The sequence below is a fragment of the Acinonyx jubatus genome, chromosome C1 (genome assembly GCF_027475565.1).
Source record: "Acinonyx jubatus isolate Ajub_Pintada_27869175 chromosome C1, VMU_Ajub_asm_v1.0, whole genome shotgun sequence".
In the NCBI taxonomy this organism is placed as follows: domain Eukaryota; kingdom Metazoa; phylum Chordata; class Mammalia; order Carnivora; family Felidae; genus Acinonyx; species Acinonyx jubatus.
In genome coordinates this window covers 43,755,685-43,778,275 of record NC_069381.1, presented here as the reverse complement: position 1 = coordinate 43,778,275, position 22,591 = coordinate 43,755,685, and the positions used below count along the sequence as shown (strand labels likewise).

Below are 22,591 nucleotides of genomic sequence, written 5' to 3'. Positions count from 1 at the left end.
ACGGGACTCCTAATTAGGCTTGGGAGCCCCCTGGCTGTGGGAGGTTCTAACCACCCAGACTCTGGAGACGTCTGTTATGTCAGCAGAGTCACGATTCTCAGTCAGGAGTCAGGCCTCTGCCATGGTGCTGTGGCCGCTGCCTGCACTCCACATCCCCTGCCGTCTCCTGCCCATGCTCTGTAAGTTACGGCCATATGGGCCGCTCTGTCCCCAGGCACGCCCTGCCCGGCGAACCTCTGGCCCTTTCGTATGGCTTTCCTGCTGCTGAAATGTACTGCAACTCCCCTTCCATTCCAATTCTTACTCATCTTCTCAGAGTCAGATCGAATCCAAATCCACCCATTAGGATGGCCATTATAAAAAAACAATACAATCCTTGCGCATTGTCGGTGGGAATGTAAAATGATGTAGCTCTTATGGAAAACAGTATAATAGTTCTTCAAAAAAACTAAACATCGGTATGACCAAGTCTTCTCACTTCTGGGTATATAGCCAAAAGAACTAAAAGCAGGGACAGAAACAGGTATTTGCAGACCCATGTCCGTCGTAGCATTGTTCCCCACAGCCAAGGTCGAAACGACCCACCTGTCCACCGATGGATGAATGGATAAACAGAATGTGGTCTCTACATGCATACAATGAAATATCGGTCACCCTTAAAAAGGAAGGAAATTCTGACCCTGTGACAACACGGATGAACCTTGAAGGCCTTAGGCTGAGTGAAAAGAGCCAGTCACAAAGGGACAAATATTATAGTATTCTAGTTATAGGAGGTAATTAAAGTATTCAAATTCAGGGGGACAGAAAGCGGAACAGTGGTTACCAGGGGCTTGGGGAACGAAGGATCAGGGGGCTATTGTTTCATGGGCACTGTTTCCCTTTGGGAAGATGAAAGGTTTTGGGGAAGGATGGTGGGGATGGCTGCACAACAAAAGGGATGTGCTTGATGTTACTGACTGTACATGTTAAATGTAACCATTTAACAATGGTTAAAATGGTCAGTTTCAGGCTAAGCAGGTGTTACCACAATCAAAAGGCGGGGTGGGGGAGAGCCAAGCACTCTGGGAATCCATCCCTGATGCCTCCAAGAAGGCCGGAGCCCAAGGGTCATCTCACGGGCACCAGCGATTTAGAGCAATTCTTGTTGACGAAAACTCGTTAAGTTTCATATTTTAAAATTACAGGTGAGAAGTAGCACCGGGATGATGTTTTGAATTTACCTTTTTATTGCTCAAGGCATGCTTTTCCCCAGGGGGTTGAGTTCCTCTTTTGAAAACGCTGGTCTCTTTTTCAAGAGGCTGGAGGCACAGGGTGTCAGGAGCCCTGCCCAGGTGGAAGGAGGGGCAGGAGGGTCTCAGAGGCTCAGATCGGCTACAAAGCCCAAGCATTGGAGGACCAGCCGCCTTGCAGCAGGGAGTACAGCCCTGCCTTCTAGACGGTAGGGAACCAGTGCCCGTCCTGGGAAAAGACCAGCAAGAGCAAGAAAACTGGGCCACAGGGGGCATATGGGATAGAATGGGAACCAAGGGGGTGGAGGGGGAGCTGCTGGCAGCTGTCCAGAGTGGCATTCACCAGGTTTACCCTTGATATCTGCCCTACCTCTAGGGGAGAGAATGTCACCCTCATGTCACAGATAAGGAAAGTGTGAGGTATGCAATCATGAAGTGACTCATACTTACGAAGGTCACAGATTATTAGGGATGGCAAAGGCAGGGCAGAGGAGGCAGGGAAATCCTAAGTGGGGAAGCCATTATTTATTAACGGCCTAAGGAAGAGCCGAGAGAAGTGGCCGGCTCCCTTCAGAGGAAGGAGAACACAGGCACCTGGGAGAGGGTGGGGACAGCAGGAGTGAGGGCGGCTTCCACAGGCCGCTGGAAGGGCCAGTCCCGGCCCTCCTAGTCAGCGAGCTCAGGCAGAGAGAGTGCGGCAGCGCCCACGGAGAAAGGGCCTGGCTGGGGTTCAGCCAGCTGGGTTCCAGGATGCTTGGGCCCAGCTCGGTTCTGTGACCCGGGCAAGTCCTTTCCTCCCCAGCCCGTTTCCCGCCTGCTGAGCCGAGAGAGTAAAACCAGGCCTTTGGCCACGCACCGGGGTTCGCGCGCCCCGCATTTGGCAATGCACCTGTTTTCCTGGCATACCTGGTTGTGCAATGCGTGCGTCCAAGGGCCGCTGAGCAGCGAAAGCCGACACACCCACAGGGCGCTCCCGGAGCCGAAGCTCAGACCCTCCCACCAGCGGGAGGCGGCCGGGGAGCCGGAGGCGGCAGTACCCTGTGCCTTCCCGCGCGGCCCCTCGCCTCCCGCGCCGGGCTCGCCCCGGCCACGGCACCCACCCCCCTCACCGCAGCCTCCGGGGGCAGGGGCGAGGCCCGGGGAGCAGGGGGGCTGCCATGGCGGAGCCGGAGGCCGCGGCCGAGGACCTGGACGCCCTCGTCGACGACCTGGACTACCTGCCGGGCCACTTCCACCTGGAGATGCAGCTGAACTTTGAGCCTCGCTCGCCGGCCTCGCTCCGCGCCCGGGACCTGAAGCTGCAGCGGGACGGCCTCCGGCAGGAGCTCGAGCTGGCGGCCGCCCCGCAGCGCCCCGCCGTGCGCCACCTCCTAGGCGCCTTCGCCTTCTACCTGGAGGAGCTGGACGAGGCCCGCGAGCGCTTCCTCGAGGTGGCCCGCGAGGACCCGGGCAACCTCAACGCCTGGGCCAACCTGGTGCACGTGTACGGGCGGCTGGGCCAGGAGGAAGACGAGGAGGCGTGCGCCGGGCGTCTGGCCGGCCTCATGGGCCTGGCGGCCGAGGGCCAGGCGGCCGGGGACCCTCGGCTCCGCGCCGCGCGCTGCCTGGCCGAGCAGGGCTACGCGCACGGCTTCGACGTGGGCTGCGCCAGCCCGGAGGAGCGAGCGCGGGTGCTGGCCGCCGGCATCGCGCTCTACGACAAGGCGCTGGGCTACGGGCAGCAGGTGGGTGAACCCTCCCCAGGCCGGGAGGGCTGGGGTCGTGGCCCCCAACGTCTACAGGGACGCCCCCGCACCCCAGACCCTCCCCAAACCCTGGCCCTTTGGCTTCCGGAATAAGCTTTCGGTGCGCCCCTCCTCTCCAGCATCCCTCAGGCCCTGGGGCCCAGACCAGGCTTGTTGTAGCTTTTCCCTGCCGGGCTAGGGCGTGGACCCGCTTCCTAGCGGGAAGGCCTGCCTAGGTTTCTCTTTTGGCAACTCTGCAAAATCAGCCTGGCCGACCCACCCTTCTCGTCTTGCTCCTCCCAGCAAGTGTAATGATGTAAGGGCATTATCCTCCTGTTACAGAAAAAGAAACCAGAGTTCAGAGAGGTACCATGACTTTTCCTCAAAGGCAAGGTTTGGCTGATAAGGAGGATGTTGTATAATGGCTTAGATGTGTGACATATAAATAACAGTAAGCCTTCACACACCCGGGGCTCCATTCACAAAGCTTCTGCACACCTCCCTCAGAGCCTTTTCCACCCAAAGCCTTTTCCAGCTTCAGAGAGGAAATGTGGAGTCCAGACCTCGGGGAATGCGGGGTAGAGGGCATGGACTTGGGTTAAAGAGAACAGCGCAGGCTAGAGGTCAAGACGGTAGGCTCTGGGTCAGATAGTCCAGGTTCAAATCCCAACCCCAGACACCTCTCACCTCCGGTCCATCCTTAACGCCACCTAACTTCCATTTCCCTCCCTGCAAAATGCGGATAATAATGGTACTTCCGTCCTAAGCTCCCTCAGCTGTGAGATGAGGGCGCTCCCATTTGATTGATGTCGCCATGAAGACCTCATATTTGGAAAGCACTTAGAATAGAGCCGGCACAGAGATGCAAGGTTGCAGATGACCTCTGCCTCTCCTGGGCTGAGAGAGCCTCCTCAGAACCTCCCAAAAAAGCCTCTTCTGCCCCAGGTTGGAGGTAGCTGTGCTCATCGCGGGAGGTCCACAGGGACCCAGGTTTTCTGTTTTAAAGCCTGAGCCCCAGACCCTGAATGCCAGCTTCGAGCATTCGAGCATTTGAGCATGCCTCCACAGTGGGAGGCATGGCTAGTGTAGCGTGTATTCAGTGTGGTCCCAGCAGCAGGGCAGGGCCCAAAGGGCCCTGAGCTAGGAGCCAGGGGGCCCTCCTGGGCCTTCCCTTCTGGGCTGTGGTTTCCCCCTCTGTGAAGTAGGGGCAGAAAGGGGGGGATTGGATGGTCTATAACGTCCCTTCCTGAGAGCAGGGGGAAGGCTTCCTGGAGGAGGTGGGCGTGAAGGCAGAGGTTTGGATTCAAGCATCCAACTCTCTTTGTATTTTGCTGTGTGGCTCTGGACAAGTCACTTTTCCTCTCTGGCCTTCGTGTCTGCTTCGAGAACATTAACAATAGTGATCTCTGCCTCAGGTTTCCTGTGACTGTGTAATCAAAGCATGGGGTACAAGTGCCCATAAACTGGTAAATTCTGGGCCTGCCTGAGAGGCAGATGCTCAACATCTTAACATGTATTGAACACTATGTGCCAGGCCCTGTCTTTAAGAAGTTTGTGGACACAGAGAGAAGCAAACATGTGTTCCTTTATTTAGCCTTGCCTGAGCTCCTCCCCTGGAAGTGGGAGCCAGAACATGCCAGAGATGTGCCTACTACTGGCCGAGGCCACAGCCATTCATTTAGTGGCCTGTGTCATGTGACAGCCATGTCTGAGGGCTTTACTTCCTGAACCACAAACAGGACCCCAGAGGCTGGCAATGGACGCGTCCTTCGGGGACCTCAGCACTAGGTATCGGAGTCCGCAGCCCAGGTCCTGGGGATAGAGTGGCAGTGACTGACTTTCAGAGAAGGAACACTTCCTTTCAGCACAAGTGAGTGGCAGAAGGTTCTGGAAGAGGCAGGAGTGTCCTGGCAGGACTGAGGCGAGGGCACTCCCAGCAGGGGCGTGGTGCGTGCAAAGGTCCTGCATGATGGGGCCTGCAGAGGCTGAGGGCTTTGGTGACAGCTGAGTGGCTTAGAAAGAGGGCGGCCAGAAGAAGCCTCACACAGAAGAGCACACGGTGGCCCAAGAACTACCAACATGGCATCTGAAACTTGGTTCCTGCTCCCCTCTTTCACTGCATTTCCTCTTACTTCCCTGGAACCTCACTTCCTGGCAACTCGAAACTACTTTTACTCCTCCAAACATGCTGCGCTGTTTCATACCTCCCTGGGCAGCTATTATTCCTTCTGCACAGAAAGTAGACTCCATCCATCAAAACCCAACTCAAATGTCACCTGCACCTTGAAGCCTTCCTTCATGTAACATGCAACTTCACACAATAATATTTACGAATGTCTTCTGTGAGTGCCTTCCAGACCTGATCTCAGTCCTCACAAGAACCCTCTGATCCCATTTTACAGATGTGGGAGCTGAGGTGCACGCACTGAGGCTAAGTAACTTGCCCAAGGTCACAGACCTAGTAAGTGGCAGTCAAATCTGCCCCACTCTGTCTGACTTCAAAGCCTTTGCTCTTTCTGGGGAGGTCAGAGAGGTAAGGGTGCAGTGAGTGCCGGTGGCTGATGCGGGGTGAGGGACACTCCTCATGGGCCACCTCCCAGATGGGAGGAAGTGTCAGGAGAGAGGAGGTGGGTTGCCATGTATGGGGGGGAGGGGTGGGAAGGATGGGGGCAAAGATGAAGTCAGAATTGGGGCCGGGGAAGGAGGAGGTGGGACAGCAGGGCAGCAGGTGTCGGACCCCCCACTGAGAGGGTTGCGGCTCCCAGGAGGTGGTCCGACCCAGGCTGTGCTCTGGCCGCAAGAGCTTTTCCATCCTAATGGGGCTGGGACTGTCCCCAGCAGGGAGGAGCCTCTGGGGTTCAAAGGATAAAGAGTGGCTGAAGAAGCAATACTCGTGCGCTCCCTAAAATTGCAAGAGAAAACATTATAAAGTTAATCATTGGACCCGTGATCCAAAAAGGAGCAAAGTGTACGTGAGTGGGTGTTTGTCACTTCCTTTCTCAGCTCTTCATTCCCTCCTGTTTTTCTTTAAGTTATGAAAATGTGAGGAGGCAGACTGCTCTTACCTGTCATTTCTACCCTCCAGCCGACACCCCCTTCTTACACACACGCACACACACAGGTGCACGGTTGCAGATGGATTCTTGGTGACAAATTTAAAAATGGAGGGGTGTTAAGAGCTTCAGAGGTAGACAGAGAACCCGAAAGGCTGCAGGCAGGGTGCACGTCGCATCAGGGCCCAGCCCTTTTCCCTGCCCACCCTCCACCCCCGCACAGCACTTGCCTTTGCTCTTAGAGCCATTCCCAGCCTCTGGCTTCTCTCCAAGTGATTTGTGCCCTGCAACCTGGACAGTGAGCCCGTGTGCCAGGCCTCTCTAGCCCCCACCACTCAGTGTCCAGCATAGAGCGGGACATCCAAGTGGTGTTTGTACCTGTTGTGACATTTCATTTAATTGGATAACTGGATTTTAAACCTAAAGACCCCTTATATTTTTAAATTTTATTTTATTTTTTTAATTTACATCCAAATTAGTCAGCATATAGGGCAACAATGAGTTCAGGAGTAGATTCCTTAATGCCCCTTACCCATTTAGCCCATCCCCCCTCCTACAACCCCCCCAGTAACCCTCTGTTTGTTCTCCATATTTGAGTCTCTTATGTTTTGTCCCCCTCCCTGTTTTTATATTATTTTTGCTTCCCTTCCTTTATGTTCATCTGTTTTGTATCTTAAATTCCTCATATGAGTGAAGTCATATGATATTTGTCTTTCTCTGACTGGCTAATTTCACTTAGCATAATACCCTCTAGTTCCATCCACGTAGTTGCAAATGGCAAGATTTCATTCTTTTTGATTGCCGAGTAATACTCCGTTGTGTGTGTATATATACCACATCTTCTTTATCCATTCATCCATTGATGGACATTTGGGCTGTTTCCACACTTTGGCTATTGTTCAAAGTGCTGCTGTAAGCATTGGGGTACAAGTGCCCCTATGCATCAGCACTCCTGTATCCCTTGGGTAAATTCCTAGCAGTGCTATTGCTGGGTCATAGGGTAGATCTATTTTTAATTTTTTGAGGAACCTCCACAGTGTTTTCCGGAGTGGCTGCACCAGTTTGCACTCCCATCAACAGTGCCTAAGTGTTCCTCTCTCTCTGCATCCTCTCCAACATCTGTTGTTGCCTGAGTTGTTCATGTTAGCCATTCTGACAGGTGTAAGGTGGTCTCTCATTGTGGTTGTGATTTGTATTTCCCTGATGATGAGTGATGTGGAGCATTTTTTCATGTGTCTGTTGGCCATCTGGATAAGACCCCTAATTTTTTTTTTAATTTTTTTTTAACATTTATTTATTTTTGAGACAGAGAGAGACAGAGCATGAACGGGGGAGGGGCAGCGAGAGAGGGAGACACAGAATTGGAAGCAGGCTCCAGGGTCCGAGCCATCAGCCCAGAGCCCGACGCGGGGCTCGAACTCACGGACCGTGAGATCGTGACCTGAGCTGAAGTCAGATGCTTAACCGACTGAGCCACCCAGGCGCCCCAAGACCCCTAATTTTTTTAAAAGAAGGTAACTTAAACCTTTCTCTAGGAAATATCCCTGTCCCAAGCTAGCTGAGTTATTTGATTTTCTTCCCCTCTACCCAAATACTGGTGGCTAAACACACACCTGCCCCACCCCCACACATGCAGGTCCTTTACACCTGCTCATGGCCCCGGGGTGATGATGAGGGCCTCCACTGCCGAGGGTGCCAGGCCCGCAGCAAAGAATTTTGCACTCATTAGTGCCTTTGATTGATTTTTTTATTCTTATTTCTTTGCAGAGACAGAGCTCGTGCAAACGAGGGAGAGGGGCAGAGGGAAAGAATCTTTTTTTTTTTAACGTTTATTTAGTTATTTTGAGAGACAGAGAGAGAAAGAGGGTGTGTGATCACAAGCAGGGGAGGGGCCCCGACATAGGGCTCCATCCCAAACCCTGGGATCATGACCTGAGCCAAAATCGAGAGTCAGGCGCTCAACCACCTGAGCCCCCCAGGCACCCCCATGACTGCATTTGATTTTTATTCAAACTTTCGACACACTGCCAGTTGAGTGTTGTGACTTCCCATCACACCAAGGACACAAGAGGGTCAGGGAGGGAAGTGGCTCGCCTGAGGTGACCTAGTGCACTGCGGCTGTCCAGACTGCACTTGCCGGCTCGGGCGGGCAGAGAGGGAGGCAGAGCTTAGAGGCCTGGCCCACAGCCTCACAAACAAAGGTGTGGTCATTCCAATCAGTCACCACACCCAGAGGGGTGGGGACCTGGTAGGAAGGGCCAAGAGGGCACAGTTGGTCAGTAGCTCCAGGGTCCCCTGCATGCTCGCACATGCACACACACACACACACACACACACACACACACACACACCCCTACCTCTGCAGCCACCACCAGGAAAGCCGGCTGCAGACCTAGAATTCACGAACATCCCCCCTGACAGAGCTTTGGCCTCCCACGTGGTCCCCCTCCGCCTCAGCCTTCCTTCCTCACTCTCCCCTTCTCTTCCAGCACCAGAGCTGCTCTGAGACCCTGGGGCCTTGGGGGGCGGGGGGGGTTGGGGTGCCCTGGTGTGACTATGGTCAGCGTGTCAGCACGAGAGTCCACAGGCTTCAGGGAGTCCCTGCCCTGCCGGCCATGTCCTGGGTGACCTGGGCCAGCTGCTTAACTGCGCCAAGTGTCCGAGATGCCTGCCTGACGGTGTTGTGGGAAGTGTAACTGTGCTCACAGAGGAAGGCCTAGCCCCAGCGACATCAGTGGCCACAGGCTTCCCATCCTCATCTCCTGACGGGGCTGCTAGGACCCAGGACACAAGGGAGCCCCCAGGTCTCTCCTCAGCAAGCACCCCCACTCCTCCGTGCCCTTCCTGAGGTCTCCCTCACCCCAGCCCCAGCCGGTCTTAGGAAAAGAACAATAGCACTGGGGAGGACCCCACTCTAAGTCAGGGGTCCTCGCAGAGATGCTGGGAAGCCAGACCTGGTATCAGTCCATTTACAGATGAGCAAACTGAGGCTAGAGAGATGTAGTGACTTGCCCAAGGGCGCACAGCCATGTGTGACTGGCAGGAACTGAACTCCGGTCTCTTGGACTTAAAGCCCAGGCCGAGGCACAGCTTTCTTGGGCTCTAGCTCCAACCTTCTGCTGGCCTTGGAGCCATTCAAATTTGCCTATCTAGTGCCTTCTGAGTTTGCTGCTGGCTTATCTCCCTTCATACCTAGCAAGTTTGGGAAACTGGCTTCCCCCTCATTGATACAGGATCCCAGAGTCAAACCTGCCCTTAGCATCGTCTGGCCCAGCTACCTCTTCTACAGGGGAAAAGAATGCTAAGGCGCACACAGCACAGACCCACGGGAGGACCTGACAGAGAACATTCGGGCATCACTGTTATTACCGCAGAAGGCAGGAGACTTCCTCAGACCCACCCAGTCTCTCCTGGTGCTAGAGCTGGGTTTGGACTCAGGACTAGACAGGGTCCCTTTTCTGTAAACAGTGGGACAGAGAAGTGCTCAACACGGTCCCGCAAGTCTAGGGAATCAGTGGAGGCCAGGATGGCCCATCTAGGTGCCGTGCCAGACCTAGGGGTGATAGTGGAAAGCTGAGGGCAATCTGCTCAAATCTTAAAATCCATGAAGACCGTCCAGGGAAGCCAGGCCAGGGAGGCATAGGTGACTTACTCTCATGGCATAGCACCCCTCCTTCAAATCCCCTCCATCCGTCACATGGACCCCACCCAACAGGCCTGTGACACGTCCAGGCCGAGTGGGATCATCCAGATGCAGAAGCTGAAGCCTGGGCTGGGCCGGGAGCCTTTCCAGGATCCCTGGGGAAGGCAGAGGCAGGAATGGGACTCCAATCCCAACCCTCTGTGTATTCTCCACACCCCCCACAGCAGGAGCTAGGTGAGGGGAAGAAGGACTCCTGCCCTTGCCTTTCTGGAGTGTGTCCCACAGGTGGGCTGGGGTGGAGGCAGGGCTCTGGGCACAGAGCAGGTCTCACAGAGGACGTTCCAGTTGTGCAAGAACACATTCCTGAAGCCTGCCACCTTGTGACTTTTATTTCTGCAGCATCAGCCTTCACAGGGTCGGCGTGATGAGGTGGAAAGAACAGGGGCGTTGGAGGGAAGCAGATCTGAACTTGAATCCTGGCACTTCCACCCCAGGCTGTGGGGCTGGGCAGTGGCTTTTTTATTAGCCTCTGTCTCCTCATTCAGAAGGGGAGGAGGATGCCTTCCACCTTCGCAGGCTGCCGTGAGGATCCAGTCCTCAGAGGCCCTGAATTGCCCAGTGGAGACTTGATGCTCGGAAATGCTCCTTCTTTTTGGTCCTTCACACTCCCCCTCTCCCGAAGGAGAACTAGTCAGAAAGGAATCCAAAATGTAGAGTACAATGTCATAAAGGGGCAAAGTTCAGATGGCAAGGCAATTATTTTCCCGAAGAACCAACAAGGTCTCTGAGAGCCTATTCAGACGCATATAGATTGGTAGGTCCTTCGTATATTACTTCTACTGAAATCCTTTAAAACAGCCAAGCCCCCCCACCCCAACATTTCCTTCTCCGGGGGCCACCTTTTGAAGTAAATGGAATGGCCAAGTTCCATCCTTGTACCCGCCGAGCTAACCCAAACCAGCTCTGTAATGGCTTGTCCTGATGCTAAGTGGCTTGTGCTGACACTATTCTTTGTCGGTTCTGCCAGATCACCTACCTTTGTCGCTCACCCATGCGGCTGCAGGACCTTGGATCTTCAGGCTTCCCTGAGGATCACAATTCTGACCCTCTGGCCCATTTAAAAAAGAGATCCACCAACCACTGAGCTCCCCGCGGTGCAGTACGGGAGGACCTAGTACACCAGAGGGCCTACTGAAACCCAGGTTGTCCCCCCCACACGCCCCCCTCCTGCAGAGTTCCTGATTCAGCGAGTTGAGAACTCTCATTTCTATCAAATTGCCAGATGCCACTGCTGCTGTTGGTCGGGGACCACACTTTGAGAACCACTCGTCTGGAGTCATTAGATGCAAAGGTGGTGGGGTTGGGCTGCTGGGTTCCCAGCTCTGCTGCCTTCTAGCTGTGCCACTCTGGGCCACAGTTGCCTCTTCCGTAACATTGGGCCAATCGTCGTCACCACCTCATAGGTCACCCTGGGGGTGGAATGGGTTAACACGCAAACTATGTGCCTGGCGCCTAGCAAGTGCTCCAAAAAATTTGCTGTTATCAGTATAGCGACAAAAGCACCGTTTCCAGGTTTCAGTCTGGGCTTTTACACAGCCGGCGTGTGACCTTCAGGACATGGGCCCATCTCAGTTTTCCCGTCTGTGCTAAGAGAGTAATGGTGACACATTTTACATTCCACACGGGAGGGTCTGAGGATCGAATGGAATCTGTGTGAGTCCACTCTGTAAGCGGTAAGCACCACGCAAACCCTTGCAGCTGGATGTTGTGGGAAGAACATGAACTTGACGTCAGAGGAGCTGGGTCAAGTAGGCAAGCCTCTGCCTCTTCGAGCCTCTGTTTCTGCCTCTCTAAAATGAGGGAAATAACAATGCGAGCCTCTGGGGAGTAGGGAAATGTCCTGCGGACCCCTTGCCTGAGAGCTGTGTCTCACTCGGTCCCAGGATCTAAGGATTTTACTTTAGGGTTGGCGCTGGTGCCTGGGCATTGCCCGGTTCCCTCCCACAGATCTGCCACGAGGGGCAGCCTAATGTGAGACCCCTCCAGCGTGAAGCCTGGGCTGGCCCCCTCTACAGATCTGGAACCCCCAGCTCCCAGGTCTGTGACGAGGACCAAACAAGAGAAAGGGTGTTGTGCTGCCCAGAGCCCACGCTGGGCAGACCCCCCAGTGAACACTCCTCCTCTGGCAGAAGCCCTTTCAGGGACTCCCGGGCTGCCTCCAAACACCTTGCCCCTGGGAGCTATAACTCTGGAAATGAATGCCTTGCAGCCCTGAGAGGTTTCACAGTAATTTTATTCTCCAGGAGAGAGGTGGAGCAGCCCCTCCCTTCTCCAGGAGGGGAGGGGGGCAGCCAGAGGCCTGTTTAATTTAATTTAACGCACTGTGGCTTGCCAGGTTGCCCCTGGCAACAGCCTCAGCTGCTGCTTCAGTTACAACCAGAAGGATTTTTAAAGAGACAGCCCATTTTCAGGCCAGGATTGCATAGCAGAGTGAACAGAGTCCACCAGCTTCATCACAGGGATAGAAGATGAAAGCTCGGACAGATGAGGCCTCAGACTAGATCTGTTTATGTCAATAACCCCATTCCGAATCTGCAACCCCATAAGCTCTCCTGCAAGTGTCACTCTTCGACGGAATCTGAGGAGGGACTATGTTTGGGATTTGTGGTAGAGATGTCGCTCAGCTAGTTTCTTTTCTGAAAATCTGTTTTAACCTTCAAGTTGAAGGGAATGAGGAGTTAGCCCTGCAATTCAGGCATACCGCCGCCAGGTGGTGGTATTGCCTGCGTAGTGCAAACCATAACCAGGCTCTTGAATTACTCCAGGATATCAAGAGTGGTGGTAAAACCAATGGGTTTTAAGTCCGGATACTAACTCGTGTGTGACCGTGGTTACGTTGCTTCACTTCCGTGGTCTCAGTATCCTCAGAGAGAGGAGAGTAATCAAGGTAACAGTGCTGTGGACAATGCTTCAGGCTAGGATTGTGAAGGCATGAATTTAAGTGCCGCTCTGTCAGGTACTAACCGTGGTTTGGGCACATAACTTACTTTCTTGCGGCTTGAGTGCCAAACAAGAGGAACCAGGGAGAGCCCTGAGGATACCACATTACTCTCCGACACTGGGGAGAAAGGTGCTTGGGACCCCAAGGGGGATCTGAGGCCCTAGTTGCACTGTGATGGGGTGGGGCAGGGTGGTAGACAGCAGGGTGGGCCAGGACACCTCTGGACTCCAGGGCCTGAGACCTCGTTGCCACACAGGGAACTGAAATAGGTCCCATGGACAGAGCAGCCTCCTAGATACCCCTAGCCCAGCTCAGCTCTAACCCACGCCAGAAGAAAAAGGATCAAATGTTTATGGAGCATGTACTCTGAGCTGGCCACTGCCCTCACAATGCCTGTGAGGCCTATATTATTATCCTCTTCTGCACATAAGGACACAGCGTCTGAGAGGCAACTCATCCGTCCAGGGTCACCCACCTCATATGGCCAGGCCCGTCGGCCACCCGAGCCTCTGCTCTCGCTTGGGGCCATACCTGCTTGTCAGAAGCCTGAACAAGGGAGCAGATCGTGTGTCTCCCCACCGTGACTCAGTTTGGCCAACCTCCAAGTGGGCATGGGGCCAGAGGTCATGAGGTCATACTTTAGATAGCCAGGACGCCTGAGGCACTTATGCCTTCGGTCCTAAGCCAAAGGCTTAAAGCCCATCCTGGCCTTCCGCTGTGGCAAATGTTTCCCCCCTGAGCCCTCGAGGATGCCCTTTAACCCTTGGCAACTGCGCTCTCCCCTCTGGACAGCCCTATTCTCAGCTAAAGCCCCATATACATATTTGCACCTAAGTGCCAGGACCACCCTCCCAGGTGATGTGAATGTAAAAACGCACTGGATCCTGGAACTCCCCTTTCTATGGCTCCCCACTGCCCTGCACACGAACTCCAGGTCCTGAGCCAGGCAATCAGGGGCCCCTCCTGCTGGCTCATCCCCCCGCCCCTTACAACACACCACGGCCCCTCACCTCTGAGGGGACACGATGTCCCCTCCATCTGATGCCTTCTCTCCTGGTGTCCATTTGGGTGGTTCCTACTTGTCCTGGAGAACCCTGCTCCGGCAAGCCCTCCCCTCGCTCTGTGGGCACTCCTGTATCGTGTAGGATACTTCTGCTCGTAACCCCTGGCGTTCCTTCCACCCTGATTGTGAGACCATCTGGCTTTCACGCCACACTGGGAGCTTCTAAAGGTGGGACCTGCCTTTCCTCTCTTGTCTGCGTCACCCAGCCTGGGCCAAACAGAGAAGATACTTGGTGAATCATGGCTAAGAAGTGTGATTAGCGGGGCCTCCTCTAGGTGATCTGGCCTGGGCGCTGGGTGAAGACCCCTGCCTCAGTGGGCCGTCACATCACTCCACTCAGTGGGATCTGACTCACAGGGCCCCTCTTTCTCTCTTCTCCCTCTAAGCTCATCCACAGCCTCCCCAGAGGCTCCCCATTCCAGCCTCTGAGACACCACTGTTATTCAAGCCTCACCTTACAGTCCATCCTCTGCAAGACCTTCTCAGAGTCTTTCAGCTGGGAGCAGCCTCCTCATCCCAGTGCGCTTGTCCACATCATTTCATGGCCTTGTTGTTCAAACTCTGCCTCATACTAGTGTCACTGGCAACCTGGTGTGTAAGGGGAGCCTGGGCTTTGGAGCCTAACAAAGGGAGTACAAGTTCCAGCTCTGACACTCACATGCTGTGTGACCTCAGGCAAGTCACTTTACCTCTCTGAGCCTCAGTATGGTCCTCTGTAAGAGGCAGATGATACGTACCTGATAAGTTATGGTGAGATTGAGAGATTGGGTGTCAGAATCGTGGCACATGGCAGGCGCTCAGTCAAGCCCTGTTATTGATGCCTGGGTCTGTTTTCCGAGCTAGATCGGGAACCGATTTGGGCCAGGGTGTAGGTCCGGTTCAGGGCCACATCCCTATAGCACTCAACACAGGGGCTCACGACACAGATGCCCAGAAATGCTGGCTGGACCGAATGCATTCACTGCTGCTAGGAGTCAGGGTGGAGAGAGGATGGGGATCCTGAGCTGAGGAGGCCATGGTAGGTGGGGGGTGGTGAGCGCAGAATCCAGCCCGGAGACCCACACCAGGAGACGAAAGTGGAGGGAGGGACCAGAGCCCGAAGCGGAGCTGCTGATATGCACTAGGGGTTTTATTGGTTTTCATTAAAATTCCTTCCCGAGGCAGCAGCAGCTACTCCCATAAATAACAGCATAAATATTTTATCCGGTGCCCAAGTCGGTCTAAATGCATGGCAAGGTTGGCAAGAATAACAATGGGAAAACAGTTCAGGGGGGGTCCTGGGCTTCAGCTGAACTCTAAAAACAAGCCCAAAGGGGCTTTCTCAGGAAGGGGGAAGCTGAGGGAAGGCGCCAAAGGGGAGAAGCGAGTGGACATTGCGGGGGTGGGGGGGAGGACAAGAAGGTGACCGGTGGCATGTGGGCCCTGGAATGGGGGACTCCAGAGCACAGGGAGGGGAGTCAGGGGGAGGGAAGCTTAGCTTGAAAAGCAAGATGGAGGGGAAGAAACATATACCACTCCTGCTCCTCGATGCACACCGTACTCAGGACATTCACACAGGTTATCTTGTCAAAGCCTCCATAGTCAGAGAAGGAAAGTGATTCACCCAAGGTCACTCGGCCACCAGTGGCAGGTCCAGGACCATGATCAAGGGTGTCCACTCCTGCTTTTCGGGGTTCGGGGCGAGTGTGGGAATCTATGAACAATAATGGCTCGAGTACCTCAATAATAGCACCACGGGCCATTCTCTGCTTTCCTAGATCCCAGCGGAGGAGAAAAGGGGCTGGTACTTCACCATGGCCACGCTCTTCATCAGGTCAGGCTGGGGAGCAGGGGACTGGATGGTGGGGGCGGGGGGCATGGCCTGGAACCCGGGGAAGAGGCGGCTGAGCCCATTTCCATGGCAAGGGCTCCCCAAGTTCCCCTCCCTGCCACTGGCCTGGGGAGTACTCATTCACAGCACCCCAGGGACAGCTGGGAGGGGGTGCCAGCCACCCACATCCCCTTCTTGGCCACAGGCTAGATGGCATCTTCCTGGAGCTGGGCAGTGAGGAGCAGAAGAGGCTGCCTGCCTTCAACCGCACGCTGGCCCTGCTCCGGCAAGTGCTCAAGTCCTCGGACCCCCACCACCAAGGTAGGGCCCACGGGGACAGGTGCTAGAGCAGCCTCTGCCTGGCTCTCCCTTTTCCAGTCACTAGCCCTGCCGGTCACCATCACTGTCCCCACCTCTGGCATCATCTCCCTCTGGGGATCCTGCTTCTCTCTCTCTCCCACCTCTGTCCCATATACTTGTTGATTCATCTCACAGAACTCAGGTACCTTGCACCTCGCTTGGTGATTTCAGGCCACAGACGCTCCCTTCATCTTCCTCGGGGCTGATACCTTGCGTGGAGCCGGCCCCCTCCCTCGTCCTGGGCTTCCTCCCTGTCTCCACCCTGCTGCTTCCTAGACACCCCTCTCCCACACTTCACCCCCAGCTCTGGCCTGGTGCTACCTCGGGATGCTGCTGGAGAGGAAGGACACCTTCTCCACCACCCCCATGGGTGTCCACGACTGCGGATACTCGGGAACCGACCCCCTGGACTGCTTTGGCAAGGTACGGCCCCTGGCCACACCCACCTGTCAAACCAGGATGGAGCCTGACCCCCCCCCCCAGCCTCCTCTTCCGGAATCCCACATCCACCCCAAGCCCACTTCTCCAGCCTTGTCTTCTAAGCTATTCTCCATGTCTCAGATATCCCCTCAGACTTCTCCCGGTCAGGCTGTGGTTCTCACTGTCCCTCCCTGCACCCAGTGACATAGTGGAAAGAAGCTGGGCTTGGCTGGGGTCTTGTGCCAGCTCTGCCCCTGGGCCATGTGACCCTAAGGCAAGTCTCAAGACCCCAGGATAGTATTCATTAACCTGTGCCCTCAGCACAGAGCCCTGCACGGGGCATATCCCTAATGTTTGCTGGTGGGTGGATTAATGAGCAAGTCCTTGATGAGAGATAGTAGAACAGAACATAAAGGATGGTTCATGAGGATTCTGAGAGCTTTTATCCGATTTAACAAACACACTGCCTCCACCCCTCCTGGAGAACCTACTCTGTGCCCGGGCACAGTGAGGAAGTCCCTGCAGGTTCCACTATCTCAGAGACAGCGACCCACACAGGACAGGCAGTGGTCAGTAACAATATAGGGGGCAAGTGCTGTGGCCCAGAGAGAAACACTGCACTGTGTAAGTATGGGGGAGGTAGAGGCCGATTCTGGCACCCCCTTCCATCTGCCCTGGGAAATTGGGTAGCCTGCACTGGGTGTGTCTGAGGAAGAGAGGTTTGCCTAGGGTATGGGGGGATTCACCAGATGGGACACATGAACGTGGTGGGGAGCATGAGAGTCTGACTCTCGGGAGCTGGGTGCCAGTGAGTCATACCCTAAAGTGTTAGGTTCCATATGACCAAACCTAGTGGCAGGTGGATTTAGGGAACAAGAACATTGAAGTGACATGGCTCTACCCAGAGATGGGGTTCCTGCAAATAACCAGACAAGTAGTTTGCTCTTACCCTTCTCCCCTCCCTAGGCCATTGAGATAGCCAAGGACCAACCCCCCATCCTGAATCGCCTGGCCAAAATCTTCCACTTCCTAGGGAAGCAGGATATGGCCATTGGAACCTGCAACATGGCTCTAGATGTCCTACGGGATCCGGAGCTCAACTGGCAGGCATACTGCACAAGGGCCAAGGTGAGTCAGCCTGCAAGCTTCGCCTCATCCTGCCATCAGGAATCAGAGAACAGGGCCCGGGGTTAAGGCTGTGTTGCCGGAGCCCAAAGGTCACAGAGCCGTCATGGTAGAAAGGAGCTGAGGTGTCATCAAGACACAAGGTTTATATTCCGTAAGGTTGTTGCGTGAAAGAATGAAGGAGACTCCTACCCGCTGCAGGCATCCCTCCAAAATGACCTGGTCAATGACGTCCAGCCTCTTCTTGGTTAGCCCTCAATATAGTCTGACTGACCTGGGTTGAAATCTGGCCTGTCCACCTATCACTCTGGGACTGGGGGCCAGCCACTTCTCTAAAACTCCATTCCCCAAACTGTGAGTTATGGATAATGACCTCTGCCTGGAATGTTCTTCTCCCTGACTGGCTTCCTTCCTCACTTCCTGGAAGTCTTGACGAAAAGGAAGCTTCCAGCACCATCTTACTGAAATGCCAACCTCTTACCAACATTTGGTTTCCTCTTTTCTTAATTTACTTCTTCTTCCTAGGATGCATTACTCCCCAACATACTATTTATTTACCATGTATGTTGTCTTTCTCTCCCTCACACTAAAATACATGCTCCGTGGGGACAGGGAATTTTGTTGTGTTGCTCTCTACTGTATCCTGGGTGTGTAGAACAGGCTCTTGGTAGAACAGAACTTGGCACATAACAGGCTCTTGCTGAATATTTGTGAATGAATGAACGAATGAATGAGTGAGTGAATGGATGAGGGAACTGAGCACCTACCATGCTAGATCTTGGCTAGAATATGTTCTCTCAACCATCATGGGGACTCTCCAAGGAAGATACTAGTGTACTAATTGTTCGAATGTGGAAAATAAGGCTCACAGAGGTTGAACAACATCCTCCCCAGCTCACGTGCTAATAAGCGGGGGGCTGGAATTCAGCTAAGTCCAACTGGCTCCAAAGCCTGAGCTCCCTCCTCCCCCACCTCGCGATGCTTTCCTAGAACCAGAGCGTTAATACCTTCAACAACAATCACCCCTTTTCCCTACTTCCTCCTTCTCATGCCTCCCTTCAGAACCTCTAGATTTTTTTTAATGTTCCAAGTGTGGGGGAAAGGAGGAAGTGGGGACGAAAGTAAGAGTCTGGAATTATTTGTAATCTGATGCTTGTAAGTTGGGGCTACCTGCCATTCCTTCCAAACTGCTTATGTGAACTCTCACAAGTTTGGTTCTGCATCTTATCTAAAATAGCCCCCTCCCCCAGTCACCTGTAGCCTATCACCCTGTTTATTTTCCCCCAGCCACTTGTCACCACTGCACCCCTAGTACCTAGCACTGGCCTGGCATATGGTGGGCACTCAATACGTATTTGTTGAATGAATGAGGGGCTCTTAGCTTCATCCAACGCCCCCTCGTTGTACAGATAGGGAAACTAAGGCCCAGAAAGGGTGTGATGAGCACAGCTGGCACAGAACTAGGACGTAGGACTCTGGGGTCCCAGTCTCAGGGACCTTCTACTGCACCACAGAACTCCCCTGAGTTGCTGCTGAGAAAAAGGGCAGAAGGGAGGGCAGAGGTCCTTGCTTGGAGCATTGTCCCTGAGCTGACTCTCTATGGACAGATCCACCTTAGAGCCTACCTGCACGACCTGGAGCGAGCCAAGATGGGGCTCGGGGGCATGCCTGACAGGAACCACCTGGCCTGTGCCAAGGCCGACCTGGAGGAAGTGGTCAAGGTGTGCCCAGGCCTCAAGACCTACCTGGACATTGGCCAGGTAAGGCAACCTCTTGGCTTGAGTAGCCAATGGCTTACTGCAAATCTATTTGCTCTCTGCCAAGTTAGGCCTGAGCACTGAGGACACAGGGAGAAATACAGCTATCCCCCAGCCTGATAACCTGCCCACCTCCTACAGCCGTGGTGAGGATTGTGTGAGAAAATGCACATAGGGCATTTAGAACAGGACCAACCTCTTTCTAAAGCACTCGGGCCATTACTCTATCCAGAGGTGCCTTCTGGGCACAACGGACGATTTCCAAGAGGTGACAGTATCATAATTTTACAGATGAGAAAACCGAGGCCCAGAGATTGCCTCGCTCAAGATTATATGACCAAAAGTTGTGGGCTGGAACCGGAATGAGCGCTTCCTCTCCTTTTCCCTGGGCGGGGCCGAAATTTGCCAAAGAATTGTGGGGGAGGGAGGGGTGGGAATGAATGCATGAAAGGACTTTTTTAAAAAGCAAGCCTGGGCCCTGAAGGAGCAGAGAGAAAGGATCGCCCTGCCCTCGCCCCCCACCTCCATCCACCTAGGTCTACTACTACATGGGCGTGGACGCCGTGCAGGAGCTGCTGGCAGTGGACGAGGCGGCGCTGAACCAGGCGCTCGTCTTCCTGGCCAAGGCCGGCGAGTCGGAGCTGGGCGCCACGCTGCCCGAGCTGCAGCTGCTGCGGGGCAAGTGCCTGCGCATCAAGGGCGAGGATGCCAACGCGGCGGCCTGCTTCAAGCGCGCCGTGGAGCTGGACGACGCGGGCTCCAGCCACACGGAGGGCTTCGGCTGCCTGCTCGAGGCGCTGCTGGCGCAGTGGAGCCAGGAGCAGCTGAGCGACGCCGAGCTGGGCCGCGAGGTGGACGCGTGGCTGCGCCGCGCCCAGGGCAAGTACCCCGCGGCGCGCCTGCGCCAGGAGCTGCAGCGCGTGTGGCGCGGCCACACGGGCGAGGTGCTGGGGCTGGCCCGGGCCTTGGTGGCCCAGGGACGGCCGGCGCTGGTGCGACTGCTCTTCGAGACCATGGAGCAGGACGGCGAGGTCTCGGGCGTGCCGCGGGGCCGCCGCGCCTTCTCCCTCTAAGGGCCCTCGAGGCCCCGCCCCGCCGAGGCCCACCTCCAGCTGATTGGGCCGGATCTGGGCGCTCAAAACGGGCCCGCCCTGCCATAGGCTGGCTGCTGAGCCGAGCCAATTAGATTCTCCTTCGGGTATTGGGAGGGACGTTGAGAAACCAGGGTGGTTTGGCATGCCCATCCAGGCACAGAGGGCTGATTAAGGACCGCAGGGAGGTAGGTAAGGCCCCTGGGAAACTGCCTGATGAAGGGCCGAATTGTGCAAATATGCGAAAAAAGTAAGATGGATGCAAGATACCGAAGGTAATTGCCCCCGTTTTGGCGGCTCTTTAGTCCCCGTGCGCAATCCTTGAGGACTGAGTTCCTGTCTTTGGGTTGCCGTGAGCCTCACTCTATCCTTGTAATAAAGCCCCCTGTACATACATTGACTGGAGTGGGTCTCAGGTCCTGCAGCCAGAAAAGCCATGTCAGAGCAGAGGGCAAAACTGCGCAGTGAGATAACGGGCAGGTAAGAGCAAGTCTACACCCGGCTGCTCAGGGCTTTTCCCCACCTGCCTAGCAGTCTTCCAGCAGGCCTCACCCTTGGTGAACTTGGTCTGAAAGGCCCCCAAACTCCCTGAAATAGAGCCCATCAAATGGAATCTTTGCTTGACTTCCCTGTGCTTAGGAGAACCTAGGGTCCCCGCCCATCAGGAGGCACCACCTGCTCCGAGGTTTGAACCCTCCACAAGAGACTGAAAAAAGTCTTGGAATTTTACGCTCTTGGACTTGTAGTCACAGAATCTTAGATGCAGAAGTTTACTGTCAAAGACGTAAGCTCTGATTGCCAGTAAATCTTAGAACGGCCGTGCTGGATTCTTGTGGTCCCACGTATAAGAGCCAATTTCACCTAAAATTCCAGACTCCGGGAATGCTGGCTGTTCGTAACGGCAATGACAAGACCCCCATAATGGTTTGTGATTTATTCTGCATTTTTCCCTTTCTTTAGAGTGAGTGATACTCATTGCTTTGTTCATATCCCTGATCCTCAAACTTCACCAGGGATAGGCCAGCACCCCTGCACTGCTTCTCAGGTCTCCCATGACAGATGGAGGACAGACTGAGGAGGGCCGGCCTTAGAGATCACGCACTCCAATCCCGTGTGTAGCTGACAATACTGACAGCCCTGGAAAGGAGGTGGCTTGCCCAAAGTCACGCCTCCTAGCCTCCCACCCCTGTACTTCAAACCTACTGGCAGCATGTTCAGGTTTGGAAAAATACCAATAAACTGATGAACACTGAAGCATTATGTGTTTATGTGTTAAGGGTTTATGTGTCACCTGTCACATGGGGCACTCTGATATCCATCAAGATAATGTTCCTTTTTTTTTTTTTTTTAAGTTTATTTATTTTGAGAGAGAGTGCATGCGAGCAGGGGAGGGGCAGAGAGCAAGGGAGAGAGAATCTCAAGGAGACTCCGAGCTGGACGTAGGGCTTGAACTCACAAACCATGAGATCATGACCAGGGCCCCCAAATTCCACCTCATGGCTCTTCATGGCTCCCCGCTCTGGGTGGTGACCTTCTCTCCCTCCTGCCTTCCTCTCCCCTCCACTGCAGCAGAGTCCAGCAGGTGACTCCACAGCCCTGTCCTCTTCTCCCCCACTCCCTTCTCCACCCACAACCGCGACCCGGAACCTTCCCTAGAACAGAAAACCAACTGTTTCTTCTGCTTCCCTAAACACACAAACTGAATTCAAGGTAGTTTGTGGGCAAAACTGGGACGTTGGTGAAGTTTGTCTGCATCCCCAGGCTTTCCAGTTTGCTGCTTTCCTTACTTTTCCTGACCTCCGGGTCGTGGATTTCTCCCTCCATTGCCTCCCACTCCTGTCAAGCCTTTTCAATAAACTTTCTTTCTGCCACTCTCATTCGTAGCTAACTGTATAAACGACTGACATACACACACGAGAGCTTCTTGCAAGGGTATCCGCCTTCTGGCCAGAAGCCAAAAAGAGAAAGGAAACCCCATTTCTGGGGGTTGCCTCCTTATGTGCAAGGCTGTTCACACATGCAACCTCATTGACCATGCAATCCTCACCAGCCCTGAAGAGTAGGCACCATAATCCACATTTTATAGATGAGGACACTGAGCCACTGAACGAGGTCACAGATAAAAATGGGAAGAGCCAGGCAGGATTGGGACCAGACCTGTCCTGTTGTGTGCTGCCTCCTGGGACAAAGCCCTTCCTGGAGGATGTGTCATCTGTGGTCTAGAGTTGGGCCTGTGATCGTCAACACATCCCATCATTTCAGCCCTGCTCCCTCCATGCCGGGTCCTGGTCTCCCTCCCCAAACTGCCTCACCTC

The 22,591-nt window shown here is 54.5% G+C and overlaps 1 protein-coding gene across 1 annotated transcript; it reads left to right on the top strand.

The window, feature by feature from the left end:
• The first annotated feature begins 1,776 nt into the window (after positions 1 to 1,776).
• On the top strand, positions 1,777 to 21,177 carry TTC22 (tetratricopeptide repeat domain 22). The gene is made up of 7 exons (XM_027059099.2): positions 1,777 to 2,953; positions 15,471 to 15,526; positions 15,729 to 15,844; positions 16,188 to 16,306; positions 17,270 to 17,431; positions 19,036 to 19,188; positions 19,722 to 21,177. The coding sequence occupies exons 1-7, from the start codon at positions 2,387 to 2,389 to the stop codon at positions 20,256 to 20,258; spliced, it is 1,710 nt and encodes a 569-aa protein (XP_026914900.1). The 5' UTR covers positions 1,777 to 2,386; the 3' UTR covers positions 20,259 to 21,177.
• Positions 21,178 to 22,591: the final 1,414 nt, after the last annotated feature.

Bases quoted from the DNA above. Each gene is read 5' to 3' on its own strand.
- TTC22 (XM_027059099.2), top strand. From the start codon at position 2,387: ATGGCGGAGCCGGAGGCCGCGGCCGAGGACCTGGACGCCCTCGTCGAC. The intron at 2,954-15,470 runs GTGGGTGAACCC...CTGCTTTCCTAG, and splicing joins CGCTGGGCTACGGGCAGCAG to ATCCCAGCGGAGGAGAAAAG. The intron at 15,527-15,728 runs GTCAGGCTGGGG...TCTTGGCCACAG, and splicing joins ATGGCCACGCTCTTCATCAG to GCTAGATGGCATCTTCCTGG.